This window comes from Petaurus breviceps, unplaced genomic scaffold, assembly GCF_028583685.1.
Source record: "Petaurus breviceps papuanus isolate PSGF00001 unplaced genomic scaffold, PetGlider_PUasm1.0 175, whole genome shotgun sequence".
Classification (NCBI taxonomy): Eukaryota; Metazoa; Chordata; class Mammalia; order Diprotodontia; family Petauridae; genus Petaurus; species Petaurus breviceps.
This window is the reverse complement of record NW_027185764.1, coordinates 60,482,198-60,504,017: the sequence shown is the minus strand read 5'-3', so window position 1 is coordinate 60,504,017 and position 21,820 is coordinate 60,482,198. Positions and strand designations below refer to the sequence as shown.

Sequence of the window (21,820 nt, the reverse complement as noted above, 5' to 3'; positions counted from 1 at the left end):
ATAATTTGTTGTAAATTTGTGGGGGGGTTGCTGCATTGAAATTTTGATGATGCAAAATTTCATTATGTAACTATATAATATTGTATTATATATATATATATATATATATTTGGGGGGGCTTTTTGCAGGGGAGAAGGCAGGGCTATTGGGGCTAAGTGACTTGCCCAAGGTCACATGGCTAATGAGTGTTAAGTGTCTGAAGTATGAGGTCGTATTTGAACTCAGGTCCTCCTGACACCAGGGCTGGTGCTCTATTCACTGTGCCACCTAGCTGCCCCTATATAATATCATATTGTAAACAAGTCATTACATGCATATATTCCTGCCAATGCATTCTGGACTTCCCAACAATGCACAACATGCTTACCTGCCAACAGTTGCTTGTTGTCAGCAGACTTGACCACTGATCAGTTATAACTTGCATTTTGTGTGTTTATTTAGAAAATAATGTAATCACTATTGTGTGGAATGAAAAACCCCATTCAAAATTTAATCAAGAACACAGAGGTTTTTCAGGATAAAAACAGGAAATTTTTATTCTCTTCCTTCAAGGAAAGAGGGCAGTCCTTTCCATGGCAGATCAGGGAGAGGAGGCTTCTTACAGAAGATGGAACAAGAATTTATACCCTAATGAAGTCAAGCCTCCTCCCCCCTGCTGACCTTTCTCCCATTGGTTGGGAGGTGGGCTCAAGTTTCAGCTCGAAAATCTTTCCCAATGGCAAATAACAAAGAAGCCTGACACTATCCCCTACTGGCTGGGAGGCGGGCAGGGAACCAGAGTATTGTTCATGTCCTTACTTGGCAAACGCCAGCAAGGTTGGAGGTTGAAAACTCCTACAGGGCCTAATGCTGTTACGGATGTGGCAAACAAGGGTGGAGGTCGAAAGACTCCCAAAGAGGCCTAATGCTGACTTGGCAGTAGTAAAGAAGGGGGAAAGAAGGGAGACACCAAAACTGTGGCTTGCTCCCACAAGAAATCTTATGGGCTAAGTCTTAACCTTTCCCATTCCCTATGACTTTAACTCTGTTACACAATGGATGAAACATGTACAAATGGTTTTTCAAAATGTTCTTCTCTTCTTTCCTTATGCTTCCATTGATTGCACCTGAGGGTACTACCACCTCCTTGGATCAGTTCAGCACCTCCCAGAGGGGGCAGTATCACCCACTTTGGGAACCTCCATATCACCTGAGGCTGTCCATTATTGGTCCCTTCATGAAGGTAGCAATTTTTCTCATTTTCCCTCTTAGAGTCTATGGAAGGAAAGAACTGAAATTCCCATACAATATAGCTCTTTGTCTTCAAAAAGGGAAAAGAAATTCTGGAAGGTATTATAAAATGGTACTAAAATACTAAAACCCTGCCAATGCTCACAAAACTGTGTTTATACTTTTGCTGGTGCAGTGAATAAAAGCGTTAAGTTGGAGTCAGGAAGACCTGAGTTTGAAGCCTACCTCAGATACCTACTAGCTGTGTCATCCTGGGTAAGTCATTTATCCTCTCTGATCCTGTTTCCAAGTCTGTAAAATGGGGATAAAAATAGCACATACCTCATAAGGTTATTGTGAGGATCAAATGAGATAACACATGTAAAGTGTTTTGCAAAACTTGAAGAGCTATATAATTGCCATCTATTATTTTAAAATTAATATAAACTTATTACCAGTATTACCTTAGAAATTTTAATTTATTTGAAAAATCAGACAATAAGAATGTAAAAGTCCTAGAAGTTACCATCTAAATTCTGAATTAATGTAAATCATGGGATCATACAAATTACCTTGAGCTCATTCAGCATATACATATGTGTATGCTATTATTCCAGATAAAACATAAAGTCCTTGAGGGTAAGGGCTGTTTTGTTTTTGTCTTTTTATCCTCAGTTTCTGGCATAATATCTGTCATATAGTAGGCACTTAATACTTATTGATCGATCCACATGAACACTGAATGCCTGGACAGGGAATACCAGAAGAAAAGACAGAATTAGTAGAAAGCATTCTTAACGTCTTGGTTAATATGATTAGCAGGAAGGAGCTGTTCCAAACAGAAATGACTTAATGATTTACCATATACAAGTTTGGAAGAGTTTTTAATTTTGCTTTCAAAAGAGCATTCAGATAAGTTTTAAATTCAAAAGATCTCAATAATTCAGCTTCCTGGGAGCCAAGCTGATTATAGTACAAGGATATATTCCAATTACTATTTAAATATGAATAATTCAACTTCAAGTGTTTCTTCAACTTTGGATGAAGCATTTTAGATTAAATCTTGACAGCAGCAGAAACCCTGAGGGCTGTTTCTGGTAATAAGCAAATGAGAGAATAAGGTCACCAAGTTTCTTAAGTCCAATTCTTGCACACACAGCCCAAACCCTGTACTCTAGGTTAATTTAAAACAAACTCTTACATCCTTAAGATTTGCTCTTTGAAACAAAGCAAGGTCATCTTATCTCTAAATCTTGGTTAAAATCAAGAAAAAGTTAAGTCCTGTGCATCAACTCTATTAACATTCAGGAAACAGTTCTCAAGCATTCTCACAGAATAAATTTCTTAGGAGAATGGGGTATTCCATATAACCCATGGAACATAAAAACATTTTTTAAACTTTTAAATTATTTTACATAAAATCTAAAATATAACACACTAATGCAGTAGCACATTAGAAGATCCATGATCTCTTTGACACCTCAGGATAACCTTATAAGGTAGAAGAAGCTAGCATTGTCATGTTCCTCACTTTAAAGATGAAAGAGACCCAACAGTCTCTATAAATTTGTGTCAAAGCTGTTTCTTGTTCTGGTCCCCCTGACCCCTCTTCTAGTCAGTATAGTAAGTTTATAAGTAGCCAATATAAAGTAGTAATAGCAAGAAGATTGCAAAGGGGAACCTAGAAGTCACATACAAAGATCAAAGGAGCATAATTTACAAACTGTATCATTTATTTTGGGGGGACGTTTTTTACTATTTTGGATTTGTAAAAACTGTATTTGTTACAGTGCTCACAAATCTTTTATACTAAATAAACATAAATACTACATTTACAAAGTCCTTTTTCCCCCCTAGAATTTAAGTCACCTCCTTATACTATATACAATATTCCTTAATGGAAAAAAAAATGCACAGTAAAGCAACTGTCTAAAAGTCTGTGACTTAAGAAAACCAACCCTAATTTGTTAGATGGATTCCCTAATTTTTAAAATTTCAAGGTTGGGTTCCCACATTAACTTGTTACTTCTGCACCCACACTAGTCATGTCACATACTGACACTTAAAAAAGCAACAAAACAAAGGCAAGTGAAATAAAAACCGAGAAGAACCCTTTGATTCATTGTATCATTTATTAATCACAAATCACATCCTGGTCATATGCGCTAAATCAGGGGAAGCCACATGGGTGGTGTTGTCAGGGATTTGGGGTCATACTGATACATAAATCTCAGACAAGTTCCAGACATCCAGAGTAAGACCGGCAGAACACCAAAAGGTACCGCTAACTCCTGAGATAACCCCAAGGTGGCATAGTCTGTTGCCCCCCCAAAACCTATAAAAATGAAACCTCTAACTTCTGCCCTCCCCCCCCCCACATGCCCAGCACCCTTCCATCTCCATCAGGTCCTTGCTACTGAGTACTCCCAACTCGAATCAGTGGTATACGATGTCTGCCGCCCCCTCATCCCACCCCCATCACCTACCATTCCTGGGTCTCATTCTCCCTCAAAGAACCAAGGATATTTAGTACTCTAAGACAGACATCTCATTCTTTCCAGATCTTTCTGCTGCTGCCAGGAGGGGAGATTATACCCAAAGCTGGTACCTACTCCTGTTCAATCCTTTTCCAGGAAAGTCTTTTACTCCCTGTAGGTATTAGGAGCAAGAATAAGGAAAAAGTGACATAGAAAGCTGCTTTGGAAACTAAATAAGGAATAAATTAATAAGGAATGCCTTTTAAGGGCCATGCCCTGGACACTCAACTAGAGGAAGATGAGGAAAAGAACTACAGGGGATGCCACTGAGAAGACTTACCTACCCAGGCCTCCAGGAGCCAAAGAACTATGGCTTGTCTTTAAGCTCCTCAAAGTAAAAAAATAAATAAATAAGCAAAAAAAAAAAAACACTAACATGGGAAATCCCTTTCTAGGAGCTAGGCCTAACACCCTAATCCTGTTCTAAATGTGGCAAAGGTTTCCACAAACCTCCCATTTACTACAGTAACAGTATAGTCAGAGTAATGAAAAGTCATGCTGCTGTGATATGGACATTGTGGGTATCTATGCCACCAGAGTTCCCGCTGGCCTTTTAACAGAAGAGATATAAAAAGGGGAAGGCCCTACCTCTGCCCTGACTAGAAGCAGCGTCAGCCAAAACTCCAATCTCATTCTGTACTTTCATATTCACATGGGTGAGAAGCCCGACCCCTGTCCTATTATAGCAAAGACTTCCGCCTCAGTTCCCACCTGCTCTAGTGTACCCAAAGTGGTGAGCATCCCTGTCCCTGTCCCTATCCCTACCCCTACTCCTTTGTAACAGCTTCATAGGAGCTAGAGGAAGTGTCTATGAGTCAATGCAAAATCAAAAGACATTCAAGGTTCTCAGGCTGTGGAAACTTGATCACGCAGAGTGAGAAAACCAGAGTAATGGGGAATTGAAGACTCAGCTAAATAACAGCAGGAACCAGGGCTATTGGTTCATTAGACTTTCAAGGAGATAGAAAGGTAGAAGGGTTTACATGAAGAGCTCGCTGGGGGCAGATAAGGCTACAGGATTGAGCCAGAACTACCACTGCCTCACCGAGAGAAAGACCTTTGGCTGCAGCTCAGCAGCTGCCCACAGATAAGACGCCCTCTGACCATGACTTGTGGCTGGAACTTTGGGCAGAAAACAGATCTGGACAAGCATGCGTGAACTCACTCTGACAAGCAGCCTTTACTTGCCCTGCCCAAGGTTGAAATTTTGGTGTCAGTTCCAAACGCGTTAAACACCATGATGGAGAACATTACTATCCTTGCCTGTGTGGAGTTTAGCCAGAGTGAAAACCTGATTCAGAAACAGTGGCTGCATCATGTCCCCCATGGCACTAATAAGCCATTCCCCTTTCCTGTCAAAATTACTACTCAAATTTACCAACCGTAACCTAATGTCTCTGATCTCCCATCTCGAATATCAAACTGCCTTTCAGACATTTCAAAGTGGCTGTCTAGTAGACATCTTAAACTCAACATGCCCCAAACTGAACTCATTATCTTTTTCCCTAAACCCTCTCCCCTCATACCTTCCCTGTTACTGCAGAGGGTAACACTAACCTCCCAGCCACTCCGGGTCATAACTGAGAAGTCTCTCTCACCCCACCATAACCCATTGGTTACCAAGGTTTGTCGATTTGAAACATCTCTCCAATATGCCCCCTTCCCTCCTCTGACACTGCCACCACCCCAGTGCAGGTCCTTATCACCTCATGGCTTTACTACAACAACAGCCTGCTGGTTGGTGTGCCTGCCTCAAGTCTCTCCCCACTGATACTGAAAATACATTTTTCTCTCAAGGTGTATTAATTTGCATATTCATATTGAGTCTGTTTTAAAAACAAACACACTTGAAAATATCAGGCACGTAACATTTCGTTAACTTTTTTCAATTAAAGAAAAAAACAAACAAAAAACCAACTTACTAGGAGACTCTCTGTATACTGAGACTATGCTGAATGTACACTATTTATGTGTAATTTAATTGATGTGTAAATACTGATGAATTTAAATTTTTAATGGGTTTCAAATTTAATTTTGGCAACTTTTAAAAGGGAATGGAGTAAACTAACAGCTTTATGTTTAAGTATAAGTATGCTATACAGGGTACTTAAAAGGTTTTTACTTTTGGAGAGGAAATTCCAATTCTCAAATCCTACCACAGAAGTTATTTAATTAAAGCTTGATTGGTTCACAGGGCAATTAACTGTAATGCCTCCTTAATGACTTACTCCTTGAAAAAATGAAGGTTCACAAGTGACAAAGGTCTTTGAATAACTTTAAATGTTCCCAATATAATTCTGTTATATATGCAATAACCCTATAATAATAAAAGTATCTTCAAATCAAAAAGTATCAAGTCAAAGGGGGAAAAAAGGCTCCATTCAGTCACCACACACCCCTACTCAATAAACTCCAAGGGCTCCCTATTGCCTCCAAGATCAAATATAAAATACTGCTGAACATAAAAAGCCTTTCATAACCTAGCCCCTTTTCACCTTTCCAACCTTCCTATACCTTATTCTTTGCCATGCTTTGATCCAGTGACTCTCCTGACTAAATCACAAACAAAACACTCCATCTCTTGGCTCTTGGGAGTTCTCTCTGGTTGTCCCCCAAACTCGCATGCCTAGCTTGCTCTCTAGTGCCATCTACTGCCCTCCCTGGCTTCCTTTAAGATTCAACTAAAATCAAAGTTTTAAAAAGAAATGTTAAAAAAAATTGTTTTTTTTTTTACATGAAACTGGGAAATAAGATATATAGGCACTGGGGTATAGAAATCCCTCTTGTCCTACTAGAAAGTTAGAGGAGGTATGCAGGAGGATATAAGAAAGCAGACTGGGGGAAGGGGTATTCAGTAGGCTTACAATCTTGGGGTGGGGAGCTAGGGAAAGACAGAATATTTGTAACTCAAAATCTTGTAGAATTAATATTGAAAACTAAAAATAAATTTTTTAAAAATTCAACTAAAATCTCATCTCCAACAGGAAGTCTTTCCCAATCTCTTAATTCTTATTTCCTATTTATTCTCTATATAGCTTGTTTGTAGAATCCCTCATTGAATTGTAAGCTCCTTGAGTGAAAGGACTGCCCTTTGACCCTTTCTGTATCCCTGGGACTTTGCAGAGTCTGGCACTTAGTAGGTACTTAATGTTTATTAAACTGACTCCATCATAAGCTCCCACCTTCTTCCATGCACCTGTTTGTACTCAGTGGTGAGCAGCCCTTCCCTTACATTGCCTTGAACTGTGCCTCCCAATCTCAGATTCAACCTCTGAGGTTGAAAATCACAGCACCTAAGAAAGAGACAGATATTGTAGCAAGCTCCCAGCTTGTCCTTCAGAAACTGAATTGGGGGACTACCAAAGACCTGACCTCTAAGAGATCATCTTGTGCCTTGAAACTGTGAAACTTTACATATGTTATGCTAAGGTATAGAGAAAATCCCATATGAATGAGCCCTTAGACCAAGATGTGGGACAGGGCAAATAATGTTGTAGTTTTCAGATGACATCTACAGTATCCCTTCTTCCCATTTCCTTTATTGTTTCTACATGCACCAGTTTGTGGTTAAATATGAAGTTGATCTGCATGTGCAATTAACTGGAGAGTGAAGTATGAATTACTAGTCTACAGATTTGCTAACATTATTCATCTTATTCTCTAAAATTGCATAACAGAAAGTAGTTCAAGACTGACCCAAATTTGAAAGTGTATAAGATTTTTGTTTTACTCTTAATTGATTGCAGCATACTCTTTTAATATCTCAATGGAAAAAATTGGATTTGGAGTCAAGAGGACCAGGCTCCAAATTCCTATTCCACCAAAACTAGCTCTTTCCATAGTATCAATTTAATGCAAACAATATTTATTTGCTGTCAAGGCAGAGGATATGGAATATGGAGGATTAGTAAAACATGATCCAAAGTACTCAGTTAATAATGCAATATTATTGCGTAATAAGAAACAATAAATATGATGAAAACAGAGAAACACAGGAAAACTCATATGAACTGATGCAAAGTGAAGCAAATACAGAACCAAGAAAATAATATAGAGCAACATAAATGCAAAAAACAGACACCAAAGCCAGCGGAAACTTTTGATTTAAGCTCAGTTCCAGAGAGATATGAGAAGGCATCTCTCCCTCCCTTGCAAAGGTGAGGGACCATGGGTATGGAATACTATACATGTCAGACTTTATTTGATCCTAGTTTTACTGAAGTTCTTTTTCTCTTTTCATTTTAAGGTAGTTTTCTGGGAGGGGGGAAAGTGATAACACTAGGAATATAGACGAAGTAGAAACAAAAGAGATCAGTACATACTTATTTTTTACATAATTAGTTAATGTACTAGAATTCTTTGAAAAGGTAAATAAATGTGCAAAGCACTAAACATTAAATCAATTTTGTTTTTCAAAAAGCCTTTTGTCAATTTTCAGAAGAAAACTGTCAGAATAAGTTCCCATGAGAGTTGATAACCTTTCATAGGGCTTAAACAAAGGATAAAGGATAAAGATAAGTGGACACTTCTCCAGAAGAATTCCAGAACAGTGGTGTTCTTCAGTAATGGCACTAAGACTTGTCTTATGTAACTTTTTTCCCTTAATAAACCAGAAGGGGATGTGAACAGTTAAGGCCCCCAGGTGTGTAGACTAACCACTAGCTTAGGGCAAAAAGCCCTAGACTTAAGAGTCAAAAGATCCCTGTTCGAATTTTGGCTCTGGTACTTACTGTTTTATATGACCAGAAACACACACTGCTTGTGTGTAGCAAAATACAACTTCTCTAGCCCTCAATTTCCTTATTTATAAAATTAAGGTCTTGGACAAGATAATCTATTAAGATCCCTTTTAGTTCTGAATCCTATAATGCCAAAGGTCTGTCAGCTAGTAAAATCTAAGTTAACAGAAACAATTTACAGAAAAACCAGAAAGCTGAAAAAGTGACAGGTAGGTCAGTGTCATCAATGTATTTTAGACAAATTCCTGAAGATAAAATCAGAACTTTATCATTATTGTAGACATCACCACTTTGGATGAGATATGATAAGGGGAATGGGATACAAAACAGGAATGATCTCCCCCTGTCCTGTAAAATGAGACACCTGCATCTGGAGTACTTTATCCCCTTCTCATTTGCATATTTCATGGGGAGGCATCTTAGAACTTGAAAAGCTCCAGAGGAAGAAGTCCTGGGATGAGGTCTGGTGGCAGAAAAGCTGTTAGACCAAATTTTTAAAGTTTTATCAAAAAGACAAATGGGAATCTCACTATGCCTGACACCTAATAAGGATACAAAATTCTATAAATGCAGAATCAATAAAAGGTGAACTGATGTGTATGCTAAATCTTGGAATACCAAATTTAAAATTACCTTGATGTTTAAAGGTCATTATAAGAAAATTAAAAGGAAATCCTGCTTTACATAGCAGGTAGTAGTTTTATGGAAGTTTATTTCACGGGATAGTAAAGGATAAAAATAAGTTAAAGATAGATTTACAGTTTAGTTACAATGGGTCTTTAATATGTGACTTGAGGTTCAACTCTATTTTTGTGATTGATATCAATGAGAATAAGCAGTTGCCCACCCCACTACCCAGGTACCCTTTCCCATACAGAATTCTAGGCTACAGGAACTCTAGATACTGTCTTATGTGGTGATTAGATATTCTCATAATCCCAACCCTTTCTTCACAGGGGCATAATCATAAAGAATTTCAGACTCCCCAATCTCATACTCCTCTCCTCCCATGAAGACATGGAGGGCAACACTCTTATTCTACAAAATATTGAAGGAGATATTTCACCTCACTCTAATCCCTTACTTTCCATAATTTACCAATTCTGTTAAGAGTTTACCTATTGAATCTAAAACCTTACTATGCAAATTAAATGGCTTCTCTTCTCTAAGAAGAAAAGGACATTTAATTAACTACTTAAAAGATAGTAAAGTATTCCTGGTTACAAACTTCTTATTTTCCAACTTAATAAGTCTGGTCCCAAATGCTTTTCCTTTCCTCAGAATGGTCTTCCCAACCATTCCAGTCAGTACCCATAGTTCTACAAAATAAAGGAGAATGTCTGCCCTGAGAAAATACATTGTGAAATCCTTATGAGCAGCATAAGCATTACACAAATAAGATTAAAGTGTATATCACTTTATGCTTTTCAGTTAACATACATTAACATCCAAGGTAGATCCTCTGAGGATCTCATTTGATGATACCTGAGGAGGGGAGGTATAGATTGTTCCCCATTTAAGGAAATTGAGGATCAGAGAGATTATGACTTCCTTAAAGTTATAGGGAGTCCAGAATTCAGATCGGACTCCCAATAGTCTTTTTTTCCAGAACTATACCACCTTCAACTAAGGAATATGACAATTTGTCCAAACACTGACTGAGCAAACAGCTCTAGCTTTCCCAACTACACAATGCAGACACTACTCCTTCCCACTGAGCTCCTGGAAGGGTAAGTTAAATAATGTAAGTTTTGGGGTAAAAGGGTCTTAACAAGATTGGGGAGCAGTGGGATAGCTGTCACCCATAAATACCCTTTTCCTGTCTTACAGGGATGCACCCACTGAGGCCAGGGGAAGAAAATCTGACAAAAATAATTCTGAGTCCTTTTATATCCTGCCCTACTAACCCATTTTGTTGAAGTACAGTGAGAATCTTCTGGGGGAAAAAAAACAGGATGAGAGAGTTTGAAGCAAAAATAATCAATCATAGATACCATCTTTATTGGGGGCTGAGGGCTGGAATCAATGTTTATCCTTTCTCTGAGAATCAAAACATTCAAACACCTCCAAAGGCCCCTCAACAGGGATCCTGGGGCCTCTTCTCCCTCTTCTCCTTATGCTAGAGCAAGAGCCCAGACCTATGTTCTGTAGTAATAGACTGATCCTATCCACTCCAGGTCTCCCAAGGAGGTCTCTATGTAAGGCTACGGAAAGAAATTATCAGCCCCAGTGCAACCAGCCCCCACCTTTCCCAAAGACACAGGGTACCTACATAGGGAGTGGGGGGGGGGGGCAATCAAGAAATATGAAGAGACTGGACCTACAGCTGGAAGCACTGTTCCTTGGGAAGCTCTGGAAATGATTCTCCACCAAGGCCCTAAATCTCTTTCACTGCAAGATTAAATTCCATCATTAGTGATTAACACCTTTGAATTAAACACTATTCTTCTTCCCCAGGCTCTACACCTACTCCTTGAAGATAAAACACAATATGCCCAGCATCTCAATGTAATGAAGCATATACAACTTCATCTTGTGACTGGGGAGCAACAAAAGAATCATGGAAGGCCAGTAGTAGTGAAAATAAATTTCATTTAGTTTAGCCAAGGGACACCAACTGGAAACATTGTTACCCATCTTCCCTTAACTCCAAGAATATCTCCCTAAGCCTTCAGGACTCAGGTGCTGAGCACTTGAGAACTCTCTCACCCATTCTCTGCCCTCTGTAGTTGGGCCTAGGTACCATCCTGTTTCCTTCTATGTCATATAGCCCCTTCCCATAGCATCACTGAAGCTTCCTGACATCCTAGCTTGGGCCTAAATGTGTCCTATCAACCCCAACACAGCCTTAGAACCACAGAATCATAGAACACAGAGGTAGAAAAGACCTTATAGGTAATCTATTCCAACCTCTCTTCTAGTATCAAATACACTCTATGATACCTCAGATAGATAAATCACCTAGCATGTGGAGAAGACAGAACAGGAAATTAAAGTTCTCTCTAACTACCTCAGTTCCAGTTTAAAAACAGATAGCTTTAATTATAACTAACTTCTCACTGGCCCTAGTTCTGCCACCAAGAGCTACACCAAATGAGTCTGTGTTCTTTTCTACATTACAGCCTTTAAAATTTTTGAAGATAAATATGATACGCCCTCAGTGTCTTTTTTTTCCTAGCCCTGCCAGCCTTAGTACTTAAAGCTACCCATCAATCAACTGAAAGGTCCAGCAGGGTAGGAAGAATGGTAGAGGCCTTCATATATTTTTTTTTTCTTTTTGGAGAGGGGGAAGGCAGGGCAATTGGGGTTGTGAGAAGCCTTCATATTTGAAACTCAGAATCTATGTCCCTGTCCCAAAAGAAGAAGTATATTCCTGTACACAGAGGATACCCCCAACAAAACCCAGAGCTCACATCCCAGAGTTTATTTGACCTGGGCTCTGTCACTTTTAGTGGCTAGGGGTCAGAGGAAGTCAGCTCCTGAAGAGCTCCCAAGGTCCTGAACAAATTCAGGGCCAAGGCCAAAGTTCTGACCAAAGGTAGAATATTTATAGGGACGCCCACCCTGATGAGTCCTCTGGTGCTGGACCAGGTTAGAACTTCGGGCAAAAGCCTTTCCACACTCAAGACAAACATAAGGCTTTTCGCCACTATGGGCTGCCTGGTGGATAAGCAGGTGAGAACTCTGACTGAATCCCTTTCCACAGACACTACAAGTATATGGCTTCTCCCCAATGTGGGTCCGTCGGTGCCGGAGGAGGTTTGAGCTATCCACAAAGCTCTTGCCACATTCAGGACATTTGTAGGGCTTTTCTCCTGTGTGAGAACGCTGGTGCTTTATAAGTTTAGAGCTGTGGTAGAAGCTCTTGCCACAGTCTGCACAGGAATAAGGCCTCTCTCCCGTGTGGATTCGCTGGTGGTCTGTGAACTGGGAACGCTCACTGAAGCCTCTACCACAATCAGGGCACTTGAAGGGCTTCTCACCATTGTGGGTCCGCTGATGGCGTAGACAGTCAGAGCTGTTAGTGAAGCTCTTGCCACATTCACAGCAATTATAAGGCTTCTCACCTGTGTGAGAGCGTTGATGTTTGAGCAGATAGGAGCTTCGGCCAAAGCTGTCCCCACACCAAGCACACTTATAGGGCTTCTCCCCAGTATGTGATCTCCTATGCTGCAATAAGTTAGAGCTCAGGCTGAAGCTCTTTCCACAGTCTGCACACTTATATGGCTTCTCTCCTGTGTGAGTTCGCTGGTGTTGGATGAGGTTGGAGCTGACACTGAAGTTCTTGCCACACTCAGAGCAAGTGTATGGTTTCTCACCAGTATGGACCCTTTGGTGCTTCACTAAGTCTGAGCTTCGGCCAAAGCCCTCACCACAGTCAGGGCATTTGTGGGGCCGGTGGCCTGTGTGTGATCTTCGGTGCTGAATCAGGTTGGAGCTAAGGCTGAAGCAGCGGCCACAGTCTGGGCAGGAGTAAGGCTTTTCCCCTGTGTGCACACGGTGGTGCTTCACGAGGTCTGAGCCCCTGCGAAACTCTTTCCCACACTCAGGACACCTGTATGGCTTCTCCCCTGGGTGGGTACCCTGGTGGTGAATCAGATCGGGGAGACAAGTTACAGTCAGTCCGCACTGGAGGCAACCAAAAGGCCTGGCCCCTGGGAGGGCTGTCCTGAGACCTATTCCAGCAAGCTTCTCCTCCCCCTGGCCCTGGCTTGCCCCACACAGCCTCTGGAGCCCCAGCATCATTTCACAGGCAGCTGGCTGGCCTGGCCAGACAAGAAAGGGTCTTTCAGGCGGGGGTCCTGAGTGGAGCCTGAAAACAGGGCTGGGGGGCAGGTCTCCAGAAGCCAGGCCTGGAGCTCTCTTATCCTCCACAACTCCTGGCTGAAGAGTGGCGTCTTCCCCACGTCTCTGCCCTAAGGGGAAAAAAGGGTAATCCAGGCGCCTCCTGGGGCTCAGGCGTCCCCGCCCTCCGGCCCCTACTTGTTCCTCTCCACCATCCCGGGATTCTTCACTTCTCAGACCCTCTTCTTCGTGTGCCTGGGGTCCTGGGTTCCCCGGATCCAACCCTCCCTCCATCCTGGAGAGGGGAGAAAGAAGAGGAAAGGAGTAAAGCCAGTGGGCAGGAGGAACCAGGGAACCACGGGGCTGCAGCTCGCCCCGTGCTCCGACCAGAGCCGGGGTGGGCCACTGAGCTTCCAGGTGTCCGACCACCGGAACCGGAACCCCCCCCCCCCAGCTTGGCCTCTCTAGGACCCAGACCCTAGAGATCCTCTGTGGGCTTAACCCTTTAACTCACCCGCGTCGGGAAAAAAGGTAGAGGCTTGCCAGGCCTCTCGGCCTGGGCAGACCTAGACAAACTCGGGGGCCCCCTGCGGCCGTGAGCCCGCGGGGTGGGACCCCTGGGGCCGCTGCTGCGACCCTGAAGCCCATAAAGGCGTATCTGAGGGCCAGCCGACTCCAGAGGGGGCAGCGGCGTCCGAGAATGCCAGAGGGCAGGGGTCGCTCCGGGAAGCGCGACGTCCAGGGCACAGGGAACCGCGTAGTCCAGAGACTCCATGGTCGGACTCCTGGGTTCTCGAGGGGAAGGGGCCGCGCACTGTCCCCTGGGAGCGGGAGTTCTCCGTTCGTCCCACGATAGGCTGTACACTATAATCACGGACTACGTATCCCAGCATCCACCGCGCCCCAGTCTTTAGTAGAGAATGTGACAAAGAACTACCACTCCCGTCATGCCTCGCGTGCTTCGAACGAAGTTGGTCACAGCCCACCATTCACGTGATAGGGAGTCTCGCAGGAAGTGAAGCCAGGGAGGTGTGAACTACAATTCCCAGTGTGCATCTCAGCCACGGGGCCATTTAAAAGGCGTCCTCCAGAAGCAGTGCACAGTCACGCCCCATCCTTCCAGTCCTGTTCTCTACGGAGCCACGAAAAAGGGGGGTGGGGCCTCAGGCCCAGGCCAAGATGGCGGCGGCGAAATCGACCCCCACCGACTCGCTCTCGTTCTGCCTCGCGCAGCTCACAGCAGCGGCCGTGGAGGGGCCAGGTGGGGGAAAGGATTCGGCAGCCAACGAAGCCCCCTTGAGCCGCGCGCTTCTAGCTCTCCGCACGCGCCACGTCAAGGCGGCAGGGGATATTGAGCGTTTCCGGGCGCGCGGTGGGCTCCGCCCCCTGCTCGCTCTGCTACGGCGCACGGCAGCAGTGGCGGCGGGACCAGCCCCGCCCCCAGCAGGCCCCGGCCCCGCCCCTTTACCGGCCACGTCGACGGGCACTGCCGGTCCCGCCCCTTCCTCGGGTCCCGCCCCCTCAGCTCCTACGTCAGCGCCAGCGCGCTTACGTAGAACGCTCGATTTGGCCCTCAGCATCCTCGCCAACTGCTGCACCGAGGGGGCGTGCCGGACTGAAGTGCGCAGACTCGGCGGTATTCTCCCACTTGGTGAGTGTCCAGCTGTTCGTCCTCCGTCCTTCGCCCTGACTTGGTTTTGCCCCTTTGCTGTTTCCCCTCTGACGACGGATTTAAAGCTACAGGACCTCTGAGGCCCCGGACATGTGGGTGACGTCGCTGTGTGGGGATACCACGCCTTCATGGAAGAGGACGGGGCTTGTGACATCACAGGGTCTTCTGTGATATCACCATATCTTGTGTGATGCAATAGCCCCCCTTAGTATTGCAGGTTTTTGTCCCACTGTGATGTCATTCTTTTCAGTAAGCCCGCCATACCCCACGATGTCCTGTTTTCAGCTCACATGGGTGAAATAAAATAGAAGACAACAATTTGGGGGCGGGGGGGGGGGGACTCCCTTGGCCTTGTGTTGACATTTTATGCCAAAATGATGACTTTAGATTGCTGAAGTGTTACTTTTTAATGAAAACCCCTGTGGTCGTGGAATGACCCCCAAGTCACCCAACCGGATCTGTTTCCAGGAATTGGCCCAAAATGATCCTTAGCTTTCTAGTTCTTTATCCTGCACCCATCTGATGTTTTCTTGAGGAACAATATCCAAATAGAATAGGTATAATTTGTTTCTAAAATGTAGATAAAAGGAAACCCCAACTGCCATGCAAGTCCTGAAAGTGATATGGGTATCAGGTATGGGACAGTCTTTATTTCACCCTACCTTAAAAGTGCAGAAGATGCAAATGATTTATAAGAACCCATAAAAAACATACAGAAAACATGTAAGGCATTCACAGGATTCTGACACATCCCCCAGCATTCTGGAACACAGGCTCCTACATAACAGCTCATGAAAGGAGGCTAAGAGTAGTCTGTTGCTCACCTTCCCTGGCTGGCAGAGAAAAGCTCCTTTGATAAAAGTTCACTCTTCTGAGGCCCAGCCAGGTGTCTTGGGGGACAGTTCCAGTCATTGGAAGCCAATCAGAAGTTGTCAGTTATCTTTAACGAGGTACCAGTGTCAGTATTCCATAGGGGAAAAGATGAAAGACTCATATTGAATGGGCATTTCTACCACACAGCTTCTGTTACTGAGCAACTCAAAACTTTTGTAATATCTTTGTTCTCATCTGTATTTCTGTAAGGTTGAGGTTGTAAGAATCATGCATATTTTCCCTACTTGACAAATAGAAAAATCAATACTCAGAAGAGCCTAGGAACTTAGCAAAAGTCACACAACAAGTTGCTGGTAAAATTGGGACTCCAAAGTACAAAAAATTTTCATCCCCCAACTGAAGAAATTTAGTTAAAAATAAGTGCATGTTTTATGCACAATACTATACTAGGTCTGGGCTGTGGGGTGAGAATGCAAAGTTTAGACTTAGCCTGTGTCCTTTATAGTGTACTAAGGAATGAAATGTGTCTTCTATCTTCATTTTTGCTTTTAGTAAGCATACTACAGTGTGTGAGGACTGACAGTATACAGAACCGGACAGCCCGAGCCTTAGGAAACCTGGCTATGGAGGCTGAGAGCTGTGGAGACATCCACAGAGCTGGTAAGAGCTTGATGAGGGGAAAGGGCAATGGGAATGGCAGGGAGGGAGTGCTTAGGTTTTGGCAAAAAGAAAAAACAGGAGTCCAGAATTGGAAGACTCAAACACATGTTTCTTCACTCTTCCCTTTTTTCTCTATCCCTTTATCTAGGCGCTGTGCCTCTGCTGGTTGAGATCCTCACTGCTTCTCAGGATTCCCAGTGTCTCCAGAGCGTTATCCGTGCCCTCCGCAACTTGGCTGATTCACCTCAGCATCGCCTGGCCCTAGCTCAACAGGGGGCAGTTCGACCCCTGGCAGAGCTACTGGCTACAACCTCTGACCCTGCCCTGACTTCAGCCCTGGCTCGGGCCCTGTTGGAGTTAAGCCGAGGCTGTTCACGGGCCTGTGCTGAACAGCTGAGCCTAGGTGGTGGACTGGGACCCCTAGTGAGCCTGGCCACTCATCACAAACGGACAGTACGTGATGCAGCCATCCTGACTCTGGCCAACTTGTGTGCTCAGGGCCTAGTGCGTCCTGCTTTGGGCAATGCTGGTGGTGTGGAAGTACTCCTCAGTGAACTCCGGAGGAGAAGAGGGTCCGGTGGGGCAGGCCCAGTGTCCCAGCAGGCCCTGGTACGGGCTGTGTGTCTTCTGTGCCGTGAGGCCATTAACCGAGCTCGCCTAAGGGATGCTGGGGGTCTGGAGCTGCTCATGTCCCTTCTGAGAGACCCACGGGCAGAGGCCTTTCATCCTCGTGTAGTAGCAGCACTTGTTGGCTTCCTGTATGACACTGGGGCCCTAGGAAGACTGCAGGCATTAGGGCTTGTGCCATTGCTGGCAGGGCAGCTAAGTGGTGAAGTTGGAGAGGAGGAGGAAGAGGGCCATGAGGCTGCTTCCTGCGACTTCCCTGAGGAGCGGACCCCAGGACCAACAGAGGCTGGGAGCTTCAGGAGCCTCAGGTAAACCAGCATTTTGAGCAGTCTCTTAAGGTCTATATTTCCTGACTCTATCTCTTTTCCAATTCTTATATTCCCTAATATAATATCACAGTAGATAAGTCTGTCTTATAAGATAAGTCAGGAAGTTCTGAGTTCAAATCCAGACTCAGACACTTTCTAGCTCTATGACCTTGGCCAAGCTCCTTAACCTTTGTCTGCCTCAGTTTCCTCATCTTCTAAATAATGGCACCTATTTGCCAGGGTTGTTTTTTTAATGTGGTATAGAAATACTGGCTAATATTAGTTAATGCTTAAACTAAGTGCCTTTCATGTACCCAGGCACTGCGATAAGTACTCTTCAAACATAATTTCAGTTAGGTCTGATATGACCACTAAATGTCTCTCTCTTTGATCCCCAGGTCATGGCTGATATCAGAAGGCTATGCTGTGGCACCTGGAGATATCTCCCCAGATTGGTCCCCTGAACACTGCCCCCTGCCAGAGCTTCCCTCAGCCCCAGTCAGAAACCTCCAGCAGCAATGCATACAGGACAGCCTTTCCTTCTCCACAGTGTCCCATTCCCCACCAACTTCTGCTCCAAACCCTGCCACCCTAGGCTTGGAGACCCCAAGCACCTCACAGCTAGAGACTCCCAGCCACTCAGGCAACATCCCAAACCCTTCACCACCCCCACTGAGGATATCTGGTCGGGCTGAAGAATTGTGGGGAAGGGAAGGGCCAGCACTGTTACTCTTGTCACGCTTCTCACAGGCCCCAGATCCCAGTGGGGCACTAGTGACTGGCCCAGCACTACAAGGCCTGCTAGGCTATGTGACTGGGGCCCCTGGTCCCCCAAATCCCCGGGCCCTTCGAATCTTGACCCGCCTCACCTGCAACCCTGCTTGCCTGGAAGCCTTTGTCCGAAGCTATGGTGCTGCACTCATCCGGGCCTGGCTAGTGTTGGGTGTTGCTCCAGATGATTGGAGGGCCTCAAAGCCAACTCGGGCTCGAGCAGGCGATCGAAAACATAGAGAACTAGGTGAGGGACCCATTTCTTCTTTCAGGTACATAAACATACGGTTTTCCTGCCCCTTATTTTCTCGTTAGAACCCAAAAGTTCTTTCTTCCCATTACCCACATCTCTGTGCTGCCCATACTTAATTTCTTTGAACACACGTGACCTCTGTCCCTGTAATTTTATCCCTCAAGAACCCACGTATCTTAAACATCCTTTGCCAGTTCTCTCCACCTCATCAGTTCTGCTACCTTCAATGATACAGTATATTGATCTGACCCTTCTCCTCCTCCCAGGTGAAATGCTTCTCCAGAACCTGACAGTCCAAGCTGAATCTCCCTTCGGGGTGGGAGCACTCACTCACTTGCTTCTCTCTGGGACCCCAGAAGACCGAGTTGCATGTGCACTGACTCTTCCCTTCATCTGCAGGTATGTTATTTTAGGAACCAGGGAACAACTCTTACTGGAGAGATTGCTTCTGGGATTGTATGGATAGGCTGGGAGGGCAGAGAACAGAAATTTGTAAAAGACCTGTAGATATTGGGAAAAGACTTTGCTCCCTCCCTTTGGCTGCTTGCTTCACTTATGTAATCCAGGTTTTCTTAGTATTTGTCCTACCTCCCTTTGACTGTACAGCCAATCGCCAAATTCTGTCCTAGTTCCCTTAGCTTCCCTATTATTCTCTTCTCCTTGACTCTATCTCCCATCTTCCCTGTCACCTTATTCCTCCCATCCCTTAGCTCTATGCTTTCTGCCTCTTTGTCCTAAAGAGATCCATAGTGAGTTCCTAGGAACAGGCAAGGTCATAAGCCTATTTCAGGGTTACCCAGAGCTTGTTGCCCACTGTGTTTCTGGCAGGGACTTGTACTACTTTCTCTTATGAGGTAAGAAGCCTGTATTTGTCTTAAGTGCCCTCACTGACTCGTGCCCATCCCTGTCTTTCAGGAAACCAGCTCTCTGGAGGCGTCTGCTACTGGACCAAGGTGGTCTCCGTCTCCTTCTGACAGCACTTTCTCGTCCAGCCCCTCACCCACTTTTCCTCTTTTTTGCTGCTGATTCCCTCTCTTGCCTTCGATGCCTAATCTCCCCATCAGTGGATTCTGCCCAGCCTCCTGTGGATTCTTCTCCAACCTCCCCTTGCCTCTATGGGCAATTGCTGGGCCCTACTCCATCCCTAGTCCCTGACCTCCACTTCCTCCTGGACTCGGGCCTCCGCCTACCTGCCATTCGGGCCTCAGCAGCCGATGCTTCCCCCTTCTTCAGAGCTTTGCTATCAGGAGGTTTTGCTGAAGCTCACTTAAGCCTGGTGCCACTGAGGGGCTTATCCCCTGGGGCTGCTTGGCCTATTCTGCACCATCTTCATGGCTGCCGGGGCTGTGGGGCAGCCTTACAGCCCGTTCCACCTCCAGGCCAACCCCTCTTGGGCTCTGAGGCAGAAGCTGCCTTAGAGGCAGCTGGCCGATTTCTTCTGCCCATTCTAGAGGAAGAACTGGAAGAGGCTGTGGGAAGTGTGCACCTCAAGCCTTGTGGTCCCCCTGAGGCAGTAGGCGAGGTATTCCGTCTTGGTGGAACCCGTCTAGCTGCAAGATGTGCCCACTGGACCCTGGGACCTGGCCGGAGCCCACAAGCTCGGGCAACAGCCCTAGCTGGACTGGTAGAGGCAGCAGGGGAGGAGGGCGGGCCCCTGACTGAGGCCCTTTTGGGGGCTGTGATGGGGATGAGAGGGAGGCTGTGACTAGGCCACAGCCCCAGGACTCAGAGGGGCCCTGGCACCAGGACAGAAGAGATTCCCTGTAGGACCTTAGCCTGGCCCCAGGGACCAGAAAAGGAGGCTTCTGTGGAAAAGGAGAACTGTTGCCTGGGGGGAATTGGGGTGGGGAGGGAGAGGGCAGATTCCAGGGAAGAGAAGCCATGGAAAGTGCAAGAAACTAGAGAGGAAGGTAGGATAGAGGATAAAGAAAGAGAATGGCTTGGGGTAGCAAAATGGAACTTGGCCAGAAGTCTCAAGAATAACATATGGAAAGTACAGACCTACAAGGACTAGAGGTGAAGAAGGCCCTCAGCACCCAAAAGAAGCCCCATACAGAGGCCAGACTGAAATTAAAGGCTCCAGAGTTGATTACCTCATGTAGTGTGTGGTTCTTTGTCCCAAAAGGATCTTTTCTCAATTTTTCCCTTGCCTCCACCCAGTGACCAATTCCCATCTCTATCCTTATTTCAGCTGAGAAGGTCTACTAAGTCTTAAGTCATGTACCAAGTTGGGACAGGTGAGATCATAAAGTGTGGGGTCACTGTGTATATAAGGCTAGATAGAAGGCTGTAGTTAACCTAAGTCTCCCACACACCTAGAGCAGATCTCTATGAGAGACCCAGGGGATTCATCGAAATGTGAACTCTAGAGGAATCCCCTGGGCCCAATTTTCTCTCCTTATAGAGGGGGTGGGCATGCTGAATATGGGGTGAAGAGGAAAAATTGCTCAGTGACTTGTTTTTTATTTTGTATCTTTTAATGGCTTTGCACAATCTAAGGAAAAGCAAGCATTAGCTAGAGCCCTCCCTTGGGTGAGGGAGCTGGGTCTTGTGTGTGTGGCCCAGGAGTCCTAGGAGTGTCTATTTCTGGGCTCTGCATCTCTATCCCTTAAGAAGCTCTTTGGGAGTGACTGTCTCCATCCCTCTCGATCTCTGTCTTCTCTCCGAGTTTTTATTTCCATTTCTGTGTGTCTGAATCGGCTGTCCTCCGGAGAATTGACTAGTCTCCGAGAGTCTAGACTCCTCTGTTGCCCCGGCTTTCTTCTGTGCTCTTGCTTTCGCTGCAGCGGTTTGTGGATGGTTCTCAGTTCCAAGCTTAAGCTTTCACCACTCAGGAGTGTCTTGCTGGGGTGTGGCCGTTCTGAGGGTGTGTCCCGCCATCCCTATTCTCGTCTGTCACCCCCTCAGGCCCCCTTCTCCAGCCTCTCTCCCCGCTAATTCCCATTTCCCGCCCCCCATCCCATCTGGTCCCCGCTTCCTTACATGGTCACGGCCGGGGCCTCTCTCTCCCGGACGTCCCCCCTCCCCCCGCTGTCTCCCGCCCCCCCAACCGGACACAGCCCCCGCCCTGCTGCTACCCCTCAGCCAGCCAGACCGGCACCCCAGCCATGGAGGACCTGGGTGAGTGGGGCTAGAAGCCCTGGGACCACGAGCCCCTCCCTTCCATCCCGAGATGCCTCCATCTGCCTCTCCCAACCCCATCCCACCGTCCCCTCTCCCTGGAGCTCTTTTTCTGCTTCCCTGAACCGCACCTCCTCTCGTGTCTCCCCGGTTTCTACTCATCTTTGCCTCTTCTGCTTGAAGTGCTCTCCTTTCATGTCTCTCTTTCTGTCTCAATTCTCTCTCTGCGGCCACTCCCCGCCTCTCATTGCTTCTCTCCTCTTGCTTCTTTCTTCCTCTTTCTCTTCCCCTCCCTCTCTTCCTCC

At 45.6% G+C, this 21,820-nt stretch overlaps 2 protein-coding genes across 2 annotated transcripts; one reads left to right on the top strand and one right to left on the bottom strand.

Moving 5' to 3' along the window:
• Nucleotides 1-3,322: 3,322 nt before the first annotated feature.
• Nucleotides 3,323-14,326, bottom strand: LOC138159223 (zinc finger protein ZFP2-like). Its single transcript, XM_069085451.1, has 3 exons — nt 14,257-14,326; nt 13,785-14,091; nt 3,323-13,565 (listed from the first exon to the last, which is right to left on the bottom strand). Exons 1-3 carry the CDS (start codon nt 14,324-14,326, stop codon nt 11,948-11,950), a joined length of 1,995 nt encoding a protein of 664 aa, XP_068941552.1. The 3' UTR covers nt 3,323-11,947.
• On the top strand, nt 14,054-20,486 carry ARMC5 (armadillo repeat containing 5). The gene is made up of 6 exons (XM_069085213.1): nt 14,054-14,921; nt 16,329-16,436; nt 16,585-17,371; nt 17,770-18,389; nt 18,662-18,794; nt 19,311-20,486. Exons 1-6 carry the CDS (start codon nt 14,450-14,452, stop codon nt 20,098-20,100), a joined length of 2,910 nt encoding a protein of 969 aa, XP_068941314.1. The 5' UTR covers nt 14,054-14,449; the 3' UTR covers nt 20,101-20,486.
• The last annotated feature ends 1,334 nt before the right edge of the window (nt 20,487-21,820 follow it).

Excerpts from the sequence above, each read along its gene's own strand:
- LOC138159223 (XM_069085451.1), bottom strand. The coding sequence starts at position 14,326 with ATGCACACTGGGAATTGTAGTTCACACCTCCCTGGCTTCACTTCCTGC. Across the intron at positions 14,092-14,256 it reads GACTCCCTATCACGTGAATG|GGGACAGTGCGCGGCCCCTT; the intron begins GTGGGCTGTGAC and ends TCCCGCTCCCAG. Across the intron at positions 13,566-13,784 it reads TACCTTTTTTCCCGACGCGG|GATGGAGGGAGGGTTGGATC; the intron begins GTGAGTTAAAGG and ends TCCCCTCTCCAG.
- ARMC5 (XM_069085213.1), top strand. The coding sequence starts at position 14,450 with ATGGCGGCGGCGAAATCGACCCCCACCGACTCGCTCTCGTTCTGCCTC. Across the intron at positions 18,390-18,661 it reads TCGAAAACATAGAGAACTAG|GTGAAATGCTTCTCCAGAAC; the intron begins GTGAGGGACCCA and ends TCCTCCTCCCAG. Across the intron at positions 18,795-19,310 it reads ACTCTTCCCTTCATCTGCAG|GAAACCAGCTCTCTGGAGGC; the intron begins GTATGTTATTTT and ends CCTGTCTTTCAG.